Source organism: Barbus barbus (genome assembly GCF_936440315.1).
Source record: "Barbus barbus genome assembly, chromosome: 9".
Taxonomy (NCBI): Eukaryota; Metazoa; Chordata; class Actinopteri; order Cypriniformes; family Cyprinidae; genus Barbus; species Barbus barbus.
In genome coordinates, this window is record NC_136737.1 from 21,281,230 (window position 1) to 21,297,732 (window position 16,503).

General features: G+C 36.2%; 1 protein-coding gene across 1 annotated transcript; it reads right to left on the bottom strand.

Annotated features, from left to right (window-relative positions):
• Positions 1–501: 501 nt before the first annotated feature.
• LOC306875446 (glycerophosphodiester phosphodiesterase 1-like) lies at positions 502–7,300 on the bottom strand. Its single transcript, XM_079426004.1, has 6 exons — positions 6,622–7,300; positions 4,727–4,902; positions 4,520–4,625; positions 4,254–4,346; positions 3,950–4,161; positions 502–1,359 (listed from the first exon to the last, which is right to left on the bottom strand). The coding sequence occupies exons 1-6, from the start codon at positions 6,886–6,888 to the stop codon at positions 1,212–1,214; spliced, it is 1,002 nt and encodes a 333-aa protein (XP_079282130.1). The 5' UTR covers positions 6,889–7,300; the 3' UTR covers positions 502–1,211.
• Positions 7,301–16,503: the final 9,203 nt, after the last annotated feature.

The window sequence follows — 16,503 nt, forward strand, 5'->3', positions numbered from 1 at the left end:
TTACGGTCACAGTTGCTAAAAGTTGCCAAATATATTTTAAAAAAGAACTAAATTGTTGCTAGGTGCTTTTTGAAGAAAAGGAAAAAAAAGCTAGGGTAGTCTGAAAAGCTGTTAGTCTAGCAACACATTTGCTATGTTGGCAACACTGAATTGTGTGCTGCTACAACGCTCCGCGCTCTTGTGTAAAATCTAAACATCTGTTTCTTCATGTCCGCAAACATATTAAACTGATTAAAGTGTACAGTAAGACGAGTGCACATTAAAGACGCAGCTGCGACGCACCATGTGGGAACCGGCCAGGCTTTACTTGGTACACATTAACAGTTTGTGTGGGTCAAACCATACGGTTAATCTGCGATCCAGGTGCTGAAGTTACAGCTTCACTCTTTAAACTAACATGATTGAATATAAGAAAAAGGAGAGAAAAACCCGTCTGAGGCAATTTTTACACAACTGTTGTACAACAAAGTCCTTGAAATGCAACTACTGGGACAAAATGGCTGTTAATTACGAATTTAATAGTTTGATTTAAATATTACCACCAGAGAAAACACAAACATGCCACCTTTTGAAGTAATCCTGAATTAGTATTTATGTATCCAACATAAGGTTGGCGTTTAATAGCTGCCTGAGATCTTACCTCAGATCAAGACCTGTTGCTTATAATACATTTCTTGACCCGTCTTAAAGTAGGTAGAACTACAGAATGTCATTTTTACATGTAACCTGTTCATTAGCTATCAATACCATACTTTTAAACATGAAAGAGCAAGGAATACACAACTAATTTCATGAATGAGAGAAAAGCCGTACATTAGTCGAAATAGTTTGTAGCTAAGCAATTTGTCCAATGCTGTGTTTCTGCAGAAGTAGCAGTAAAAAATAAAATAAAGTAGCAGGTTCACTGAATAAATTACCCTTACTTTCCTCAAAAATGCCATTTAAATTAAATTGATGACATTGCTATCTATATTGTCAAATTGGCTCACCTGAGTGGGTGTGTACAGTACATTCGAACACTGATATTTGCATCTCCCGTATTATAAACTTCACACAATGAGAGCACTCTGTTACCCTGTAAATTTAAAGTCTACAGCATGCTGCCTAAATCAGAGCAATTCATTACAGACACATACTTCAATATTTTGAGTGAAGCAGAACAGTTTAGTTGATTGAATATAATATAAAAAGTGATTGTACAATGTGGTGTTTCAGTAGTGAGGTTCACAGTCCTCTACCAGACTGTCGGTGATGTAGCTGATCTTCAGTAGTTGCTGGTAGTACTGCTTCTCAACAGCCGTGTTCACTGTCCAGCCCACCACCTCTACGCCTCGGGCTGCCCAGTACTGCACATAGTCCCTAGGGAATAAACAGTGACCATTTTAAAGTGCAATGCACACTCCTATACTGTAGATGGCGCTGATGAGTAGATCAGCTTTGAATGTTCTTATACTGATACAAATACTAGCTCTTGACTGTTTTTTTTTTTCTCATTCAAAAATGCATTTATTGTATAGAGTGCTACAGGAATGAGTTGTAAAACCCAGAAACGGATTAGCATATCAGCACTTACTGTTCCATTGTCCTGAAGTCAATTTGGTTTTTTTTAAATGGGTTTTTGGCTAAATGCCTGAAGTAAGGTTTGTGATGAACACAAGCTCAAGATATTTTCACATTTTATTCTACAACATAAAAACATCAGTAAAACCCCACTTATTTGTATGTTTTAAGCTTTTCTTTAAAAAGGCAATGGCTAAATGGGACTACAGAGGTTGTCAAGGACATTAAATGTCATCACACTGCACAGGTGTGCTCTTGTAAACTCAAACATGGTTGAAGTCATGTGATCATGGTGTAGTTTGTTTATAGTGTACATTCAGCATTTTACTTCTGGCAAATGTAACTAGGCTTCACAAGTAAGAAAAGCTGTTTTCTTTTGTAAAGATTAACATTTATGTTCAACAAAACGTGTAAGTATCATTAACTTTTGTTGGCCACTGAGCGTATTTTCTGCAATAACCCAAAAGTCAATGGTCTACACTGGCGTTTTCACAGCATTTCAGAAAAGATCTCCATCCACACTACACAACCGAAAACACGTCACATGATCATTCATGCAGGTACAACCATGTTCAAAAGCTCGCAACGCTTGCCCCTTCTCTAGAGCAGTGTTGGGGAAAGTTACTTTTAAAAGTAATGCATTACAATATTGCGTTACTCCCTAAAAAAAAGTAACTAATTACGTTACTTGGCTACTTTTTATGGAAAGTAATGCGTTACGTTACTTTCGCGTTACTTTTTAAATATGAGCAGGGCTTGATTGTTTTTAATACAAGAAGTTTTAATTATAGCAAATGTAAAAGCCCTTTCACACCAAAAAGTGTAATGAATAAACCTCAGGCTGAAGGAAAAGTACATTCACGTCTGTAAAGTAGAACGCAGGAGAAGAAGGTTCAACACTTCACTAAAATAAAAAAACAATGAAGCACAATTGTTAGTTCATCTAAAGTCATTTTTGCTTATTAGTATGGTTGAACTGGATCATCAGCAGCAAAGACATTGGTTAATAAAATGGGATTAGATACATGTGTTGTTTAGCATATTTAATTATTGCAGGTTTGCGTCATATTCTGAGTTTGCATTTCACTGTTTTAATTCATCTTGATGAATACTAAATCTGTTTTTTTGCGAGTGGGATGAATTAATGCACATTCACATTTAGTCTCGAACCACAGTAACAGCATGCTCACACAGAGCACTGTCAGTCAATACATGGGGAAAAAGTAACTGGCGTTACTTTCTTGAAAAAGTAGATATTTTCTTGTAAATGAAAAAGTAATGCGTTACTTTACTAGTTACTTGAAAAAAGTAATATTATTACGTAACTCGCGTTACTTGTAATGCGTTACCCCCAACACTGCTCCAGAGTCTTATCACTGGTCCACTGTTTTTGAATTGACACTGATGAGCGGCGCTACATATAAAAGTTGAAACTCTTTTAATGTCTTAAAAATGCCGCGTTCATGTGCAAGACGCTGCAAAAGACATGCACAAAATGCAAGCGCATTTTACACATCCATCTAGCGTGTATTTTTTTTACATAGGAAAACAATAGTAGTTTGCATCCACCTATTTTTATGCACATTTTGGGATATCACATAAAAAACGCTGGCTGGAAATGCCAAGATGCGCATAAATTCTAGAAAGGCGCATAAAAATGTATGCGCTCAACTAAGTAGGATACATTTCTTATGTTAAGAAAACATGTGCATAAGACAGAACCACTTTTACAGAATAAATTCTTTAATGCGCATTAAAAAAAGACATAGTGACTTTGCTAATGGGACAGCATAAAACTGGACCAACCAATGGACAGATCTCATTGCACAGCATCTGAAATGCTAGTTTTGTTATTCTAAAATGCTTGAACAAAGTCTCGTCAAAGTGCTTCGTTATAATTTACTCCCAGAACTGCATATCCAAACAGCAGGCTCTGAAAATAAGATAACATGGCTGCGTTTCGTCTGCACGCTCTGAAGCTAATAATTTATTGTATACACAAATTATTATATACAGTGCCTTCTCCTACTGCAGAAAATAGATATGTAGTTAATCAGGAAGTGACGATTTTGTTCTCTTCGACTCACTGGATGGAAACGGTGCTTTATTTGCAAATGTTTTGTGCGATATTCCAATTTTGCGCATAAATTTAATTCGTAACTTAGTTAATAGTCAGTGCTTAAACACAACCACACAGTGGTCACTTTTAATACAACTCCCCATTTCAGAGGTTACATGCAGCAGTTGCTTTTCTGTAACTGACAGACATGTACAATTTATTTTAGGACCTGTGGTAGGTGTGTTAAGCACCTTACAGTAATGTAACGCACATAATGACATGGCCTCACAATGATCATCTAAAAATATCAATAATGACATGTTGACTTACAGCGAGACGAAGTTCTTCTGCACCAGGAAGGCAGAAACTCCACACAGGTTCCACAGCAGGTGATGATGGGCCCAATCTAGGAGCACATCCAACACCTGCATCCAGTGGTGTTTCCACACGGATGAGAACCGCGGCGTCCCATCGCCAAACCGACTCAGACTCCACGGCCGATGGGTCAATGCGGTCACCACATTAGGATCCGCCTGCCTCGTCTGGAAAACATCAGCCTTTATATTAGTGTATAATTGTCAAAAAATGAGGAAATTCAGATCACATCAAATGCAGTCGGGCTGGGTAGTGTTACCCTATAGATGACTTTGGGCTCAAATGAGCAGACGATGCTTGTGTTGTAGAGCACTGGATACTTCCGGAATAATTCTTTCAGTGCTGCAGCTGCCTATGGACAACAGATACAAGAAAGCATTAACATTTCCTTATGCAAAAACCAATAAATTTGTTGCTAAGCAGGAACCTGTGGATCAAGATTGTGGTGCACAGAAACGGTCCCACCAACAATGGACTCAAAGAAAGCCCAAAGTAAGTTGCGACGGTTAATACGGTTAATAGTACCTCATCAGGATGACCTTTGACGTCAAAGTAGATGGTCAACTGGCGCTTGATGCATTCCTCTACAGCCTCCTGCAGCGTTGGAACCTTCTCACCTCGGAAACGGTCACTGCTCGCAACCAACAAAAACATACCACCTGCTGTCTTTAACTTGCTCTTGCTTAATTATACTCTATGCATGAAACGAGGCTGTCTTTCTTCCCATCTAACCTGAATCTGTGTTTGGCCGCTGCGTCCAGTTTGCGCAGTTCAGAGAAGAGCATCTTGCTCAGTGGTCCCGACCCATTCGTGGTTCGATCCACGGTTTCATCGTGCATCAGTATGGGAACCCCATCAGCCGTGAACTCCAGGTCCAGCTCCACCCCCGTAGCTCCATTCTCACTCGCCTTTCAGTTAGTGAGACATAATACCACAAAACCAAAGTTAATGCAATGCTTTCACAATGTGTGAAAGGTACAAGAAATTAGCTTTTGAGGTTAAAGAGCAAGTGATGGTGATTTAAAAAAAAATGAAGTGGAAGTAGACATTATTTTCAGTGTGCAATAAAAGAATATACATTAAATACTTAAATGGAGAAAATGGTTAGCCCCTCCATTCACTGGCAAAGAGTTAACTTAACAGTTATCAAATGGGCCATTCACACAGAACAAGTTAGGAATGGCAAAAAAAAAGTAAAAATTAATGAATAAATAATTAAAATAAATACAATCTAGATGCACTTTTTTTTTTTAAATTAACTTTATGGAGCACTGCCTTTTTAGCATCTCAGTTCAGCTCACAGAAATATATTTGTAAATGCAATACATTTTATAGAATTTATATAAATTATATATTGTATACTGTGAATAATGTTAGCGCTAAATAAGGCGTCTGCTAAATGAATACATGAAAATTTTATTTGATAAACAATCTAAATATAAAAATATTTGCATTGCAACACTCCTCGGCTTTCGGTTCATCTCGAGTTGGACATTTTTTAAAGAAATGATTCACTGTTCAATCAGCCAGCAACAACAACAGTTGAACAAGCTGAACAGATTCACTGAAAAGATCCGACTCAAAAGAAGGAGTCTCTCATGAATGTGACACCTATCAAGAGTGATTTCAGACTTCTTACAGAAATATAATATTCCTGTATCTGCTGAGGAATATGCTATTGCTTTTAATGCCATTCCTTCTGGTGTGTCTTTTTCTGTTGCAAGGTACTACATTTCCATGGCCATGTACTTATTATCTGGGCTTAACTGACACAATGATTGGAAGTGTTTGCTTTTCTGCAGATCAACAAAAAACGGTAAAATCAGGGTTGTCTTCCAGAGAGAGATAACAACAATCCCTTACATAATACCATATTGGAATAATATTGTGGAGAATATACCTTAGGAGAAAGTATGGACCTTGCTTCATAGGTATCTTCTTACCAATAAAGTAAAAGAAATAACATTTAAACTGATTCACAAATGTTACCCAACTAAAGCCTTTCTTAGGAAATATAAGTCAGAAGTTTTTTTTTTTTCATTTTGCTTAAGAAGACTTAATTCGTGTGTTTTGGCAATCCACTTACATGGAAAAAATGTTGGTCAGAATTTGTAATGTTTATCCAATTTTATTTTGTGATACTTTTCTTTTTGTTTTAATATTATTATTATTTGACCGCTTAAAAGAAGATACAGGAAAATAGTATTAATGTGTTTCCAGTTAGACAAATGTCATATAAAGAAACAAAACTTGACTTGCTCCAAACATCTTTTCTTATTCAGAGTTGACTTAAACAAGTATATGGAAACTATCCAATATTCTGTTCATTAGAAAACAATGAAAACTGTATTTCTTTATTCATCCACTGTATCTTTTAAGATGTACTTTGTTGTTGTTGTTTACCCTGGATGGTTGCATGTTCTTTTTTTCTTTTCCTTTGCTTTGTTTTGTCTCTATATGTAACATAGGCCTACTGTTAAAAAAAAACCTATAAAGAGTGATGTGTGGCCTTTAAAAAGAAGCTTAAATTGCTGACTTTACTTGAATTTAAGTTGCTAAATTAATACTGCCACGAGAAGAAACAAACAAACACATATAAGCACTAAAACACGAAACATGCTGTTCACCGCCCGTATGGCAGCGATGGTGTTCTCGGGGGCGTCGTGTCCTCCACCGCGGTGCGCCACCGCTGCCGTGCCGCTCGACGACGCTCCGGACGCGGGCCGAAGCACCTGTCTGGCCCGGCTGGAGGGGGCCTGCGGGAACCGGAACATCGCCAGGAAGAGGTAGAGAGAGGCCGTGAGCACCGTGGGCCAGACGGCGCTCCTGGTTCCCAGCAGAACCACGACGAAGACGACCGAGAACAGCGTGAGCTCATCTCCAAACTGAAGCATGATGAGAAAGCGACCCGCGAGCGCTATTATTACTGCTAATAATCGATCGGTGATCAATACACATATAGCGTCAGGTCAACACGAGCGTCGTTGCTTTCGGATGATCATCAAAATAATAATATATGGAGTCATTCATTGCCACAAACCTGCTTGCATTTTAATGAACTGGCATGAAAATGTAGGCTATTAATGTGACATCACGGATACATTGCGAAATTGCTCGCGTGACCAGCTTGTCTGCTGAGCTCATTACAATAAACAGCTTTAACTGATATTAATGACAGCCTAAGTAAATGCATTTATATTGCGTGCTGATAACCATTCAAGCGCAAGATCTCTAAAATATAATAACTACCTAACGCGATGCCAATTGGTGGAAACTTCCTACTGTAGAAAATAACAACTTGACTATGACGTAAAAGTTCCTGTGTTTAAAAGATTTTTGGTTGGGCCCAATATAAGTAAATTTCACTTAAAAAAAAAATCTAAATATTTTAAATGTTTATATTAAATTATTTAATTGCAATAAGAACACGGAGACTTTTATTGTGAAGTGCACAGCTTCACACACAGAAGCACTGCGCGATGCACTGAACCTGTCTGGATCATAAATGCATTCAAAGCGTTCAAAAATGCATATATTGTTCATTTTAATACATTTCTTTAACTTAATTTGGCCATTTGTTTTGTGTTTTTTTGGGGGGTCATTATCATATCTTAGCTGTCTAAAATGAGAGTTTCTGGAATAATACCTTTTATACAAACTGAGTTCATACAAGGATTGTATGACATAAAAATCCCCGCGTGTAAAGGATGAGAAAAAAATAAAATACAATAATTTTACAATTGAAAACAGTTTTATATTTCAAAAAGATATAAATTATCTAACGACACAAGGACTTTTAGTTTGAAGTTGCGCTTCACAGAAGCACTGAGCTTGTCTGGAGATGTAAGTGCTGACAAATATGGATGGGTGATACCTCTTATTTTATTTTCGATCCGATACCGATATTTTCAAGCCCAGTATCGCCGATATCGATACCTCTAAACTCAACTGATCTTTTTAATTAATAATTTAATTAATTACATTATTAATGGGGGGGTCATAGGCCTTTTTTTTGTTTACACTGTCATAAATAAAATATACTAAAATTGTATTTTAGCCCTTTACTGGGGCAGTAACCTCAAAGGTGCACCTGTACCCCTAAAAGGGAGCATATTAGTACCATACAAGTATGCATGCTTTAAGGGTAGATAAGTTACAAAGGTGCGCCTTTAAGGAACCTCATGAAAAATAAACATGGTGTTACATAACTATAATGAATTATTTTTATTATTATCACCATGGTAAATTTGTGGTTACTGCAGTTTTACTACAAATACTGTGGTAAACTGTGGTTATTGTAATAAATCCATGGTTAATTTTTGCAAAAGGTTGTCGGGCTGCTGTAGCCTACTCCTAAAAGTGAAACTTTAGCATATTTTTTTTCTGACAGATTTCTTAGCAGCAATTACAGAACCTAACAGAATCCATTTGAACTTTTAACAACCAGTTTAAATAAATTTACTTGCACAAACCAGCCTATTTAAAATAAATATTACATAAACCAGGTTTAGGGTTAGTGAGATTTTTGTAATATTTTTTAAATAAGTCTCGTGCTCACCAAGGCTGCACTTATTTGAACAAAAATACAGTAAAAACAGCAATATTGTGAAATATAACCATTAAAATAACAATTTTCTATTTTAATATATTTTAAAATGTAATTTAAAATGCATTGTGATCAAAGATGAATTTTCAGCATCATTACTGTAGTCTTCGCTGTCGCATGATCCTTCAGAAATCATTCTAATTAGGGGCCAAGCCCAAAGGGCTGTAGCCCCTATTGTATCTGTAGGTTTTATTATTTTTGGCCCATGGGGCTCTATGGCAGCCCTATGAAGGGAACATAAGAAAATGATTAAATTTGGCACAATTGTAGAGATGGACATGAAATATTTCTTCAAATGGCTTTAATGTAAAGACTATTGCCATTGTGGATAAAGGCTGATGATCAGTAGTTACAAATGAATAGACAAAGTAGATTTGGTGTTGTTCTAATATTTAATGCATTAAGGTATAAGTCAAACTCTTTTTACACTGCATTCTCAAGCTATGATAAATAAGGGAATATTTTAAATAGGTTTTGACATCAACCAAACTTTACCTATGCCTGAGAACTGCATTAGCTACAAATACCAATTTTCTTTTTGCATCTATAGCAAGACAAACTAACAAGCACATCACTTAATGCCATTCTACAAACCATATTTTCATAATATTACACATGATTAAACACCACAACACAAAGTTTGCTTTAATGCTTTTATTGATTTGAGGAGCATTTCGTTATTGAGAAGAGATTAAGGTTGAGAACATTTTGTACAGATAAGTTCAGATACTTAAACATAGTACGATCACAGTAACTGGAGCAGAATGACTGCGTAAGATCTCACGGGTCTTTAGCACAAACATAGCCCATTGAGAATGAACAGCTGACATCATTCCAGCAACGGTCAGCTGTAGGGTGGAAAAATTAAATCAGTTATTCTGATCATTACAGTGGTGTTAGAAAATGAGCCAATTTGTTAGTGAAATTTTAGGATAAATATTTGGAAGTAAAAAAAAAAAAAAAAAAAAACCACTGCATTCTTACAGGTCCAGCTGATCTCTGCACAGTTCTCAACATTAGCATTGTTAGGTTCATCAGAGCACCAGTTGTTGTAGTTATATGGAGTTCCATCACTCCACAACCACGCTCCTTCCTAAAGAGCAAAGACGGCGATTAAAAGAGTGCTCTTCTGTACTCAGACTCCATAAAGAACATCACTTAGTTTGGCTTTGAAGATAAACCATCTTCATTAGAAACATTTCTGTCTCAAATCTTTGGGCCATGCAACTTAAACTTACTTGTACACAATCATGAACACCAAGCCAGCATCGTTTAGAAGGCGGCAACAGACGCATCAGAAAACTGTTTTCTAGTTTACTGTGCACAGATGCAAGATTTGCATGCTGATGTATACAGTCGCTCTAAAGAGAAAAAAAAAACTTTAGCAAAATAATATTTAGTCATTTTCAAACAAAATCTGCTCTGATGGATTAGTTGCACAGTATGGTTTTCTAAAAAGAAAAAGGAAGTTTTACTTTAAAAATAATAAAGTTGCCTTGTTGTAACTAACACTTTACCTCTGCTTCGATCCAGGTAGCTGGCTGCGAGAAGAACTTGTAGCATCGGACTCCAAAATATGTCCATCCACGGTTGCATATCGCACCTATATCAACTGGATCTAGTAGGCCTACATATGTTAGTCTTGTAATATTCATATTACTAATTGTATTATGCAAATACTAGTCAATAAAATACTGTATATTTCTCACTATCCCGCTCCATTAAACTACAAAAATGCAAAAGGTTTGGCAGAACAAGCTTTTAAAGTGGAACAGAGAGGGTTTATACAAATAAATGTTTACCGTCTGCATTTCCCATGGAGAACACAATGAAAAGCAGTAGAATTCTCAGCATTGCCATGAACTTGAAAATTAATAAACAGCAAAAGTGAGTTGTCTGCACTCATATATGGAACATGTTGTATTCGCAATGTATTTTAAAGACAAAGTTGTTCAGTAAGTCTCTGTGCCAAAAACTCACCTTGGTTTTCAGACCGTTGTCTTCCGAATCTCAGAGGAAGATTTTGTGGAGTTGCAGAAATAGCTCTGCTTTTATGCTTTATTTGATATCAAGCGTGTATAAGTCCTTTGACCTAGTTTTCATTAGTTGCCCCGATTATGTCATTCAGTTCACCTGTGTTCAATTTATCACGTCATTAGTCCCTCGTTTGTTTTAGTATTTAGGGACCAAGCCCAAAGGGCTGTAGCCCCTATTGTATCTGTATGTTTTATTATTAGGGGCCAAGCCCGAAGGGCTATAGCCCCTATTGTAATTGTATGATTTTTTTAGGGGCCAAGCCCGAAGGGCTATAGCCCCTATTGTAATTGTATGATTTTTTTATTTTCTTCCAATGGGAGTCTATGGCAGCCCTATGAACGGAACATAGGAAAATGATGAAATTTGGCACACTTGTAGTGATGGCCATGAATAGTGATCTGACCAACTTTGGGATCTCTAGAACCAACTCTATAGCGCCACCACCAGTTCAAAAATTCAACATTGAAATGATAATAACTCCTGTAGAAAAATAAAACTTAGTACACCTTATTACTCTCTTCATGCTCATCACATTCAATAGCTTACAGTAAGACTCCACCCATTACAGTAGCGGCCATTTTGAAAAGTACAGTATTCTGTCTTTTTGCTACTACTCCTTGAAAATTGATTAAATTCTTCCCAAAATTGACTCAGATGATCTTTTGACTGAGCCGCACAGAAATAACTGAACAGATTTTTTTTATTCATCTTTGTTCAAAAGTTATGATTTTGTGAACTTAACAAAGTTGACCCAAAATTGGTTCAGAGCCTGTATCTCGGCCAAACTTGGATCAATCGAAACGAAACTTGGTACGCTTCATTAGCACTATGATCTGAGGGGCCACACCAAAGTTGGGGACAGCGCCACCTATGGGTCGTGAGATACCAAAAATTCACATTTTCGCTTATAACTTTTGAACAGTAATTCAGAAAATTATGATGGTGGTGTCTATGGATTCATTGGGTCATGTCGAATCACAGGATGTCGAATTTTGCCAGGATTGGCTGAACCACGTTTGTTTACACTGTCATAAATAAAATATACTAAAATTGTATTTTAGCCCTTTACTGGGGCAGTAACCTCAAAGGTGCACCTGTACCCCTAAAAGGGAGCATATTAGTACCATACAAGTATGCATGCTTTAAGGGTAGATAAGTTACAAAGGTGCGCCTTTAAGGAACCTCATGAAAAATAAACATGGTGTTACATAACTATAATGAATTATTTTTATTATTATTATTATCACCATGGTAAATTTGTGGTTACTGCAGTTTTACTACAAATACTGTGGTAAACTGTGGTTATTGTAATAAATCCATGGTTAATTTTTGTAAAAGGTTGTCGGGCTGCTGTAGCCTACTCCTAAAAGTGAAACTTTAGCATATTTTTTTTCTGACAGATTTCTTAGCAGCAATTACAGAACCTAACAGAATCCATTTGAACTTTTAACAACCAGTTTAAATAAATTTACTTGCACAAACCAGCCTATTTAAAATAAATATTACATAAACCAGGTTTAGGGTTAGTGAGATTTTTGTAATATTTTTAAATAAGTCTCGTGCTCACCAAGGCTGCACTTATTTGAACAAAAATACAGTAAAAACAGCAATATTGTGAAATATAACCATTAAAATAACAATTTTCTATTTTAATATATTTTAAAATGTAATTTAAAATGCATTGTGATCAAAGATGAATTTTCAGCATCATTACTGTAGTCTTCGCTGTCGCATGATCCTTCAGAAATCATTCTAATTAGGGGCCAAGCCCAAAGGGCTGTAGCCCCTATTGTATCTGTATGTTTTATTATTATTATTATTTTTGGCCCATGGGGCTCTATGGCAGCCCTATGAAGGGAACATAAGAAAATGATTAAATTTGGCACAATTGTAGAGATGGACATGAAATATTTCTTCAAATGGCTTTAATGTAAAGACTATTGCCATTGTGGATAAAGGCTGATGATCAGTAGTTACAAATGAATAGACAAAGTAGATTTGTTGTTGTAACATTTAGTGCATTAAGGTATAAGTCAAACTCTTTTTACACTGCATTCTCAAGCTATGATAAATAAGGGAATATTTTAAATAGGTTTTGACATCAACCAAACTTTACCTATGCCGGAGAACTGCATTAGCTACAAATACCAATTTTCTTTTTGCATCTATAGCAAGACAAACTAACAAGCACATCACTTAATGCCATTCTACAAGCCATATTTTCATATTACACATGATTAAACACCACAACACAAAGTTTGCTTTAATGCTTTTATTGATTTGAGGAGCATTTCGTTATTGAGAAGAGATTAAGGTTGAGAACATTTTGTACAGATAAGTTCAGATACTTAAACATAGTACGATCACAGTAACTGGAGCAGAATGACTGCGTAAGATCTCACGGGTCTTTAGCACAAACATAGCCCATTGAGAATGAACAGCTGACATCATTCCAGCAACGGTCAGCTGTAGGGTGGAAAAATTAAATCAGTTATTCTGATCATTACAGTGGTGTTAGAAAATGAGCCAATTTGTTAGTGAAATTTTAGGATAAATATTTGGAAGTAAAAAAAAAAAAAAAGAAAAAAAACCACTGCATTCTTACAGGTCCAGCTGATCTCTGCACAGTTCTCAACATTAGCATTGTTAGGTTCATCAGAGCACCAGTTGTTGTAGTTATATGGAGTTCCATCACTCCACAACCACGCTCCTTCCTAAAGAGCAAAGACGGCGATTAAAAGAGTGCTCTTCTGTACTCAGACTCCATAAAGAACATCACTTAGTTTGGCTTTGAAGATAAACCATCTTCATTAGAAACATTTCTGTCTCAAATCTTTGGGCCATGCAACTTAAACTTACTTGTACACAATCATGAACACCAAGCCAGCATCGTTTAGAAGGCGGCAACAGACGCATCAGAAAACTGTTTTCTAGTTTACTGTGCACAGATGCAAGATTTGCATGCTGATGTATACAGTCGCTCTAAAGAGAAAAAAAAAACTTTAGCAAAATAATATTTAGTCATTTTCAAACAAAATCTGCTCTGATGGATTAGTTGCACAGTATGGTTTTCTAAAAAGAAAAAGGAAGTTTTACTTTAAAAATAATAAAGTTGCCTTGTTGTAACTAACACTTTACCTCTGCTTCGATCCAGGTAGCTGGCTGCGAGAAGAACTTGTAGCATCGGACTCCAAAATATGTCCATCCACGGTTGCATATCGCACCTATATCAACTGGATCTAGTAGGCCTACATATGTTAGTCTTGTAATATTCATATTACTAATTGTATTATGCAAATACTAGTCAATAAAATACTGTATATTTCTCACTATCCCGCTCCATTAAACTACAAAAATGCAAAAGGTTTGGCAGAACAAGCTTTTAAAGTGGAACAGAGAGGGTTTATACAAATAAATGTTTACCGTCTGCATTTCCCATGGAGAACACAATGAAAAGCAGTAGAATTCTCAGCATTGCCATGAACTTGAAAATTAATAAACAGCAAAAGTGAGTTGTCTGCACTCATATATGGAACATGTTGTATTCGCAATGTATTTTAAAGACAAAGTTGTTCAGTAAGTCTCTGTGCCAAAAACTCACCTTGGTTTTCAGACCGTTGTCTTCCGAATCTCAGAGGAAGATTTTGTGGAGTTGCAGAAATAGCTCTGCTTTTATGCTTTATTTGATATCAAGCGTGTATAAGTCCTTTGACCTAGTTTTCATTAGTTGCCCCGATTATGTCATTCAGTTCACCTGTGTTCAATTTATCACGTCATTAGTCCCTCGTTTGTTTTAGTATTTAGGGACCAAGCCCAAAGGGCTGTAGCCCCTATTGTATCTGTATGTTTTATTATTAGGGGCCAAGCCCGAAGGGCTATAGCCCCTATTGTAATTGTATGATTTTTTTAGGGGCCAAGCCCGAAGGGCTATAGCCCCTATTGTAATTGTATGATTTTTTTATTTTCTTCCAATGGGAGTCTATGGCAGCCCTATGAACGGAACATAGGAAAATGATGAAATTTGGCACACTTGTAGTGATGGCCATGAATAGTGATCTGACCAACTTTGGGATCTCTAGAACCAACTCTATAGCGCCACCACCAGTTCAAAAATTCAACATTGAAATGATAATAACTCCTGTAGAAAAATAAAACTTAGTACACCTTATTACTCTCTTCATGCTCATCACATTCAATAGCTTACAGTAAGACTCCACCCATTACAGTAGCGGCCATTTTGAAAAGTACAGTATTCTGTCTTTTTGCTACTACTCCTTGAAAATTGATTAAATTCTTCCCAAAATTGACTCAGATGATCTTTTGACTGAGCCGCACAGAAATAACTGAACAGATTTTTTTTATTCATCTTTGTTCAAAAGTTATGATTTTGTGAACTTAACAAAGTTGACCCAAAATTGGTTCAGAGCCTGTATCTCGGCCAAACTTGGATCAATCGAAACGAAACTTGGTACGCTTCATTAGCACTATGATCTGAGGGGCCACACCAAAGTTGGGGACAGCGCCACCTATGGGTCGTGAGATACCAAAAATTCACATTTTCGCTTATAACTTTTGAACAGTAATTCAGAAAATTATGATGGTGGTGTCTATGGATTCATTGGGTCATGTCGAATCACAGGATGTCGAATTTTGCCAGGATTGGCTGAACCACGTTTGTTTACACTGTCATAAATAAAATATACTAAAATTGTATTTTAGCCCTTTACTGGGGCAGTAACCTCAAAGGTGCACCTGTACCCCTAAAAGGGAGCATATTAGTACCATACAAGTATGCATGCTTTAAGGGTAGATAAGTTACAAAGGTGCGCCTTTAAGGAACCTCATGAAAAATAAACATGGTGTTACATAACTATAATGAATTATTTTTATTATTATTATTATCACCATGGTAAATTTGTGGTTACTGCAGTTTTACTACAAATACTGTGGTAAACTGTGGTTATTGTAATAAATCCATGGTTAATTTTTGTAAAAGGTTGTCGGGCTGCTGTAGCCTACTCCTAAAAGTGAAACTTTAGCATATTTTTTTTCTGACAGATTTCTTAGCAGCAATTACAGAACCTAACAGAATCCATTTGAACTTTTAACAACCAGTTTAAATAAATTTACTTGCACAAACCAGCCTATTTAAAATAAATATTACATAAACCAGGTTTAGGGTTAGTGAGATTTTTGTAATATTTTTAAATAAGTCTCGTGCTCACCAAGGCTGCACTTATTTGAACAAAAATACAGTAAAAACAGCAATATTGTGAAATATAACCATTAAAATAACAATTTTCTATTTTAATATATTTTAAAATGTAATTTAAAATGCATTGTGATCAAAGATGAATTTTCAGCATCATTACTGTAGTCTTCGCTGTCGCATGATCCTTCAGAAATCATTCTAATTAGGGGCCAAGCCCAAAGGGCTGTAGCCCCTATTGTATCTGTATGTTTTATTATTATTATTATTTTTGGCCCATGGGGCTCTATGGCAGCCCTATGAAGGGAACATAAGAAAATGATTAAATTTGGCACAATTGTAGAGATGGACATGAAATATTTCTTCAAATGGCTTTAATGTAAAGACTATTGCCATTGTGGATAAAGGCTGATGATCAGTAGTTACAAATGAATAGACAAAGTAGATTTGTTGTTGTAACATTTAGTGCATTAAGGTATAAGTCAAACTCTTTTTACACTGCATTCTCAAGCTATGATAAATAAGGGAATATTTTAAATAGGTTTTGACATCAACCAAACTTTACCTATGCCGGAGAACTGCATTAGCTACAAATACCAATTTTCTTTTTGCATCTATAGCAAGACAAACTAACAAGCACATCACTTAATGCCATTC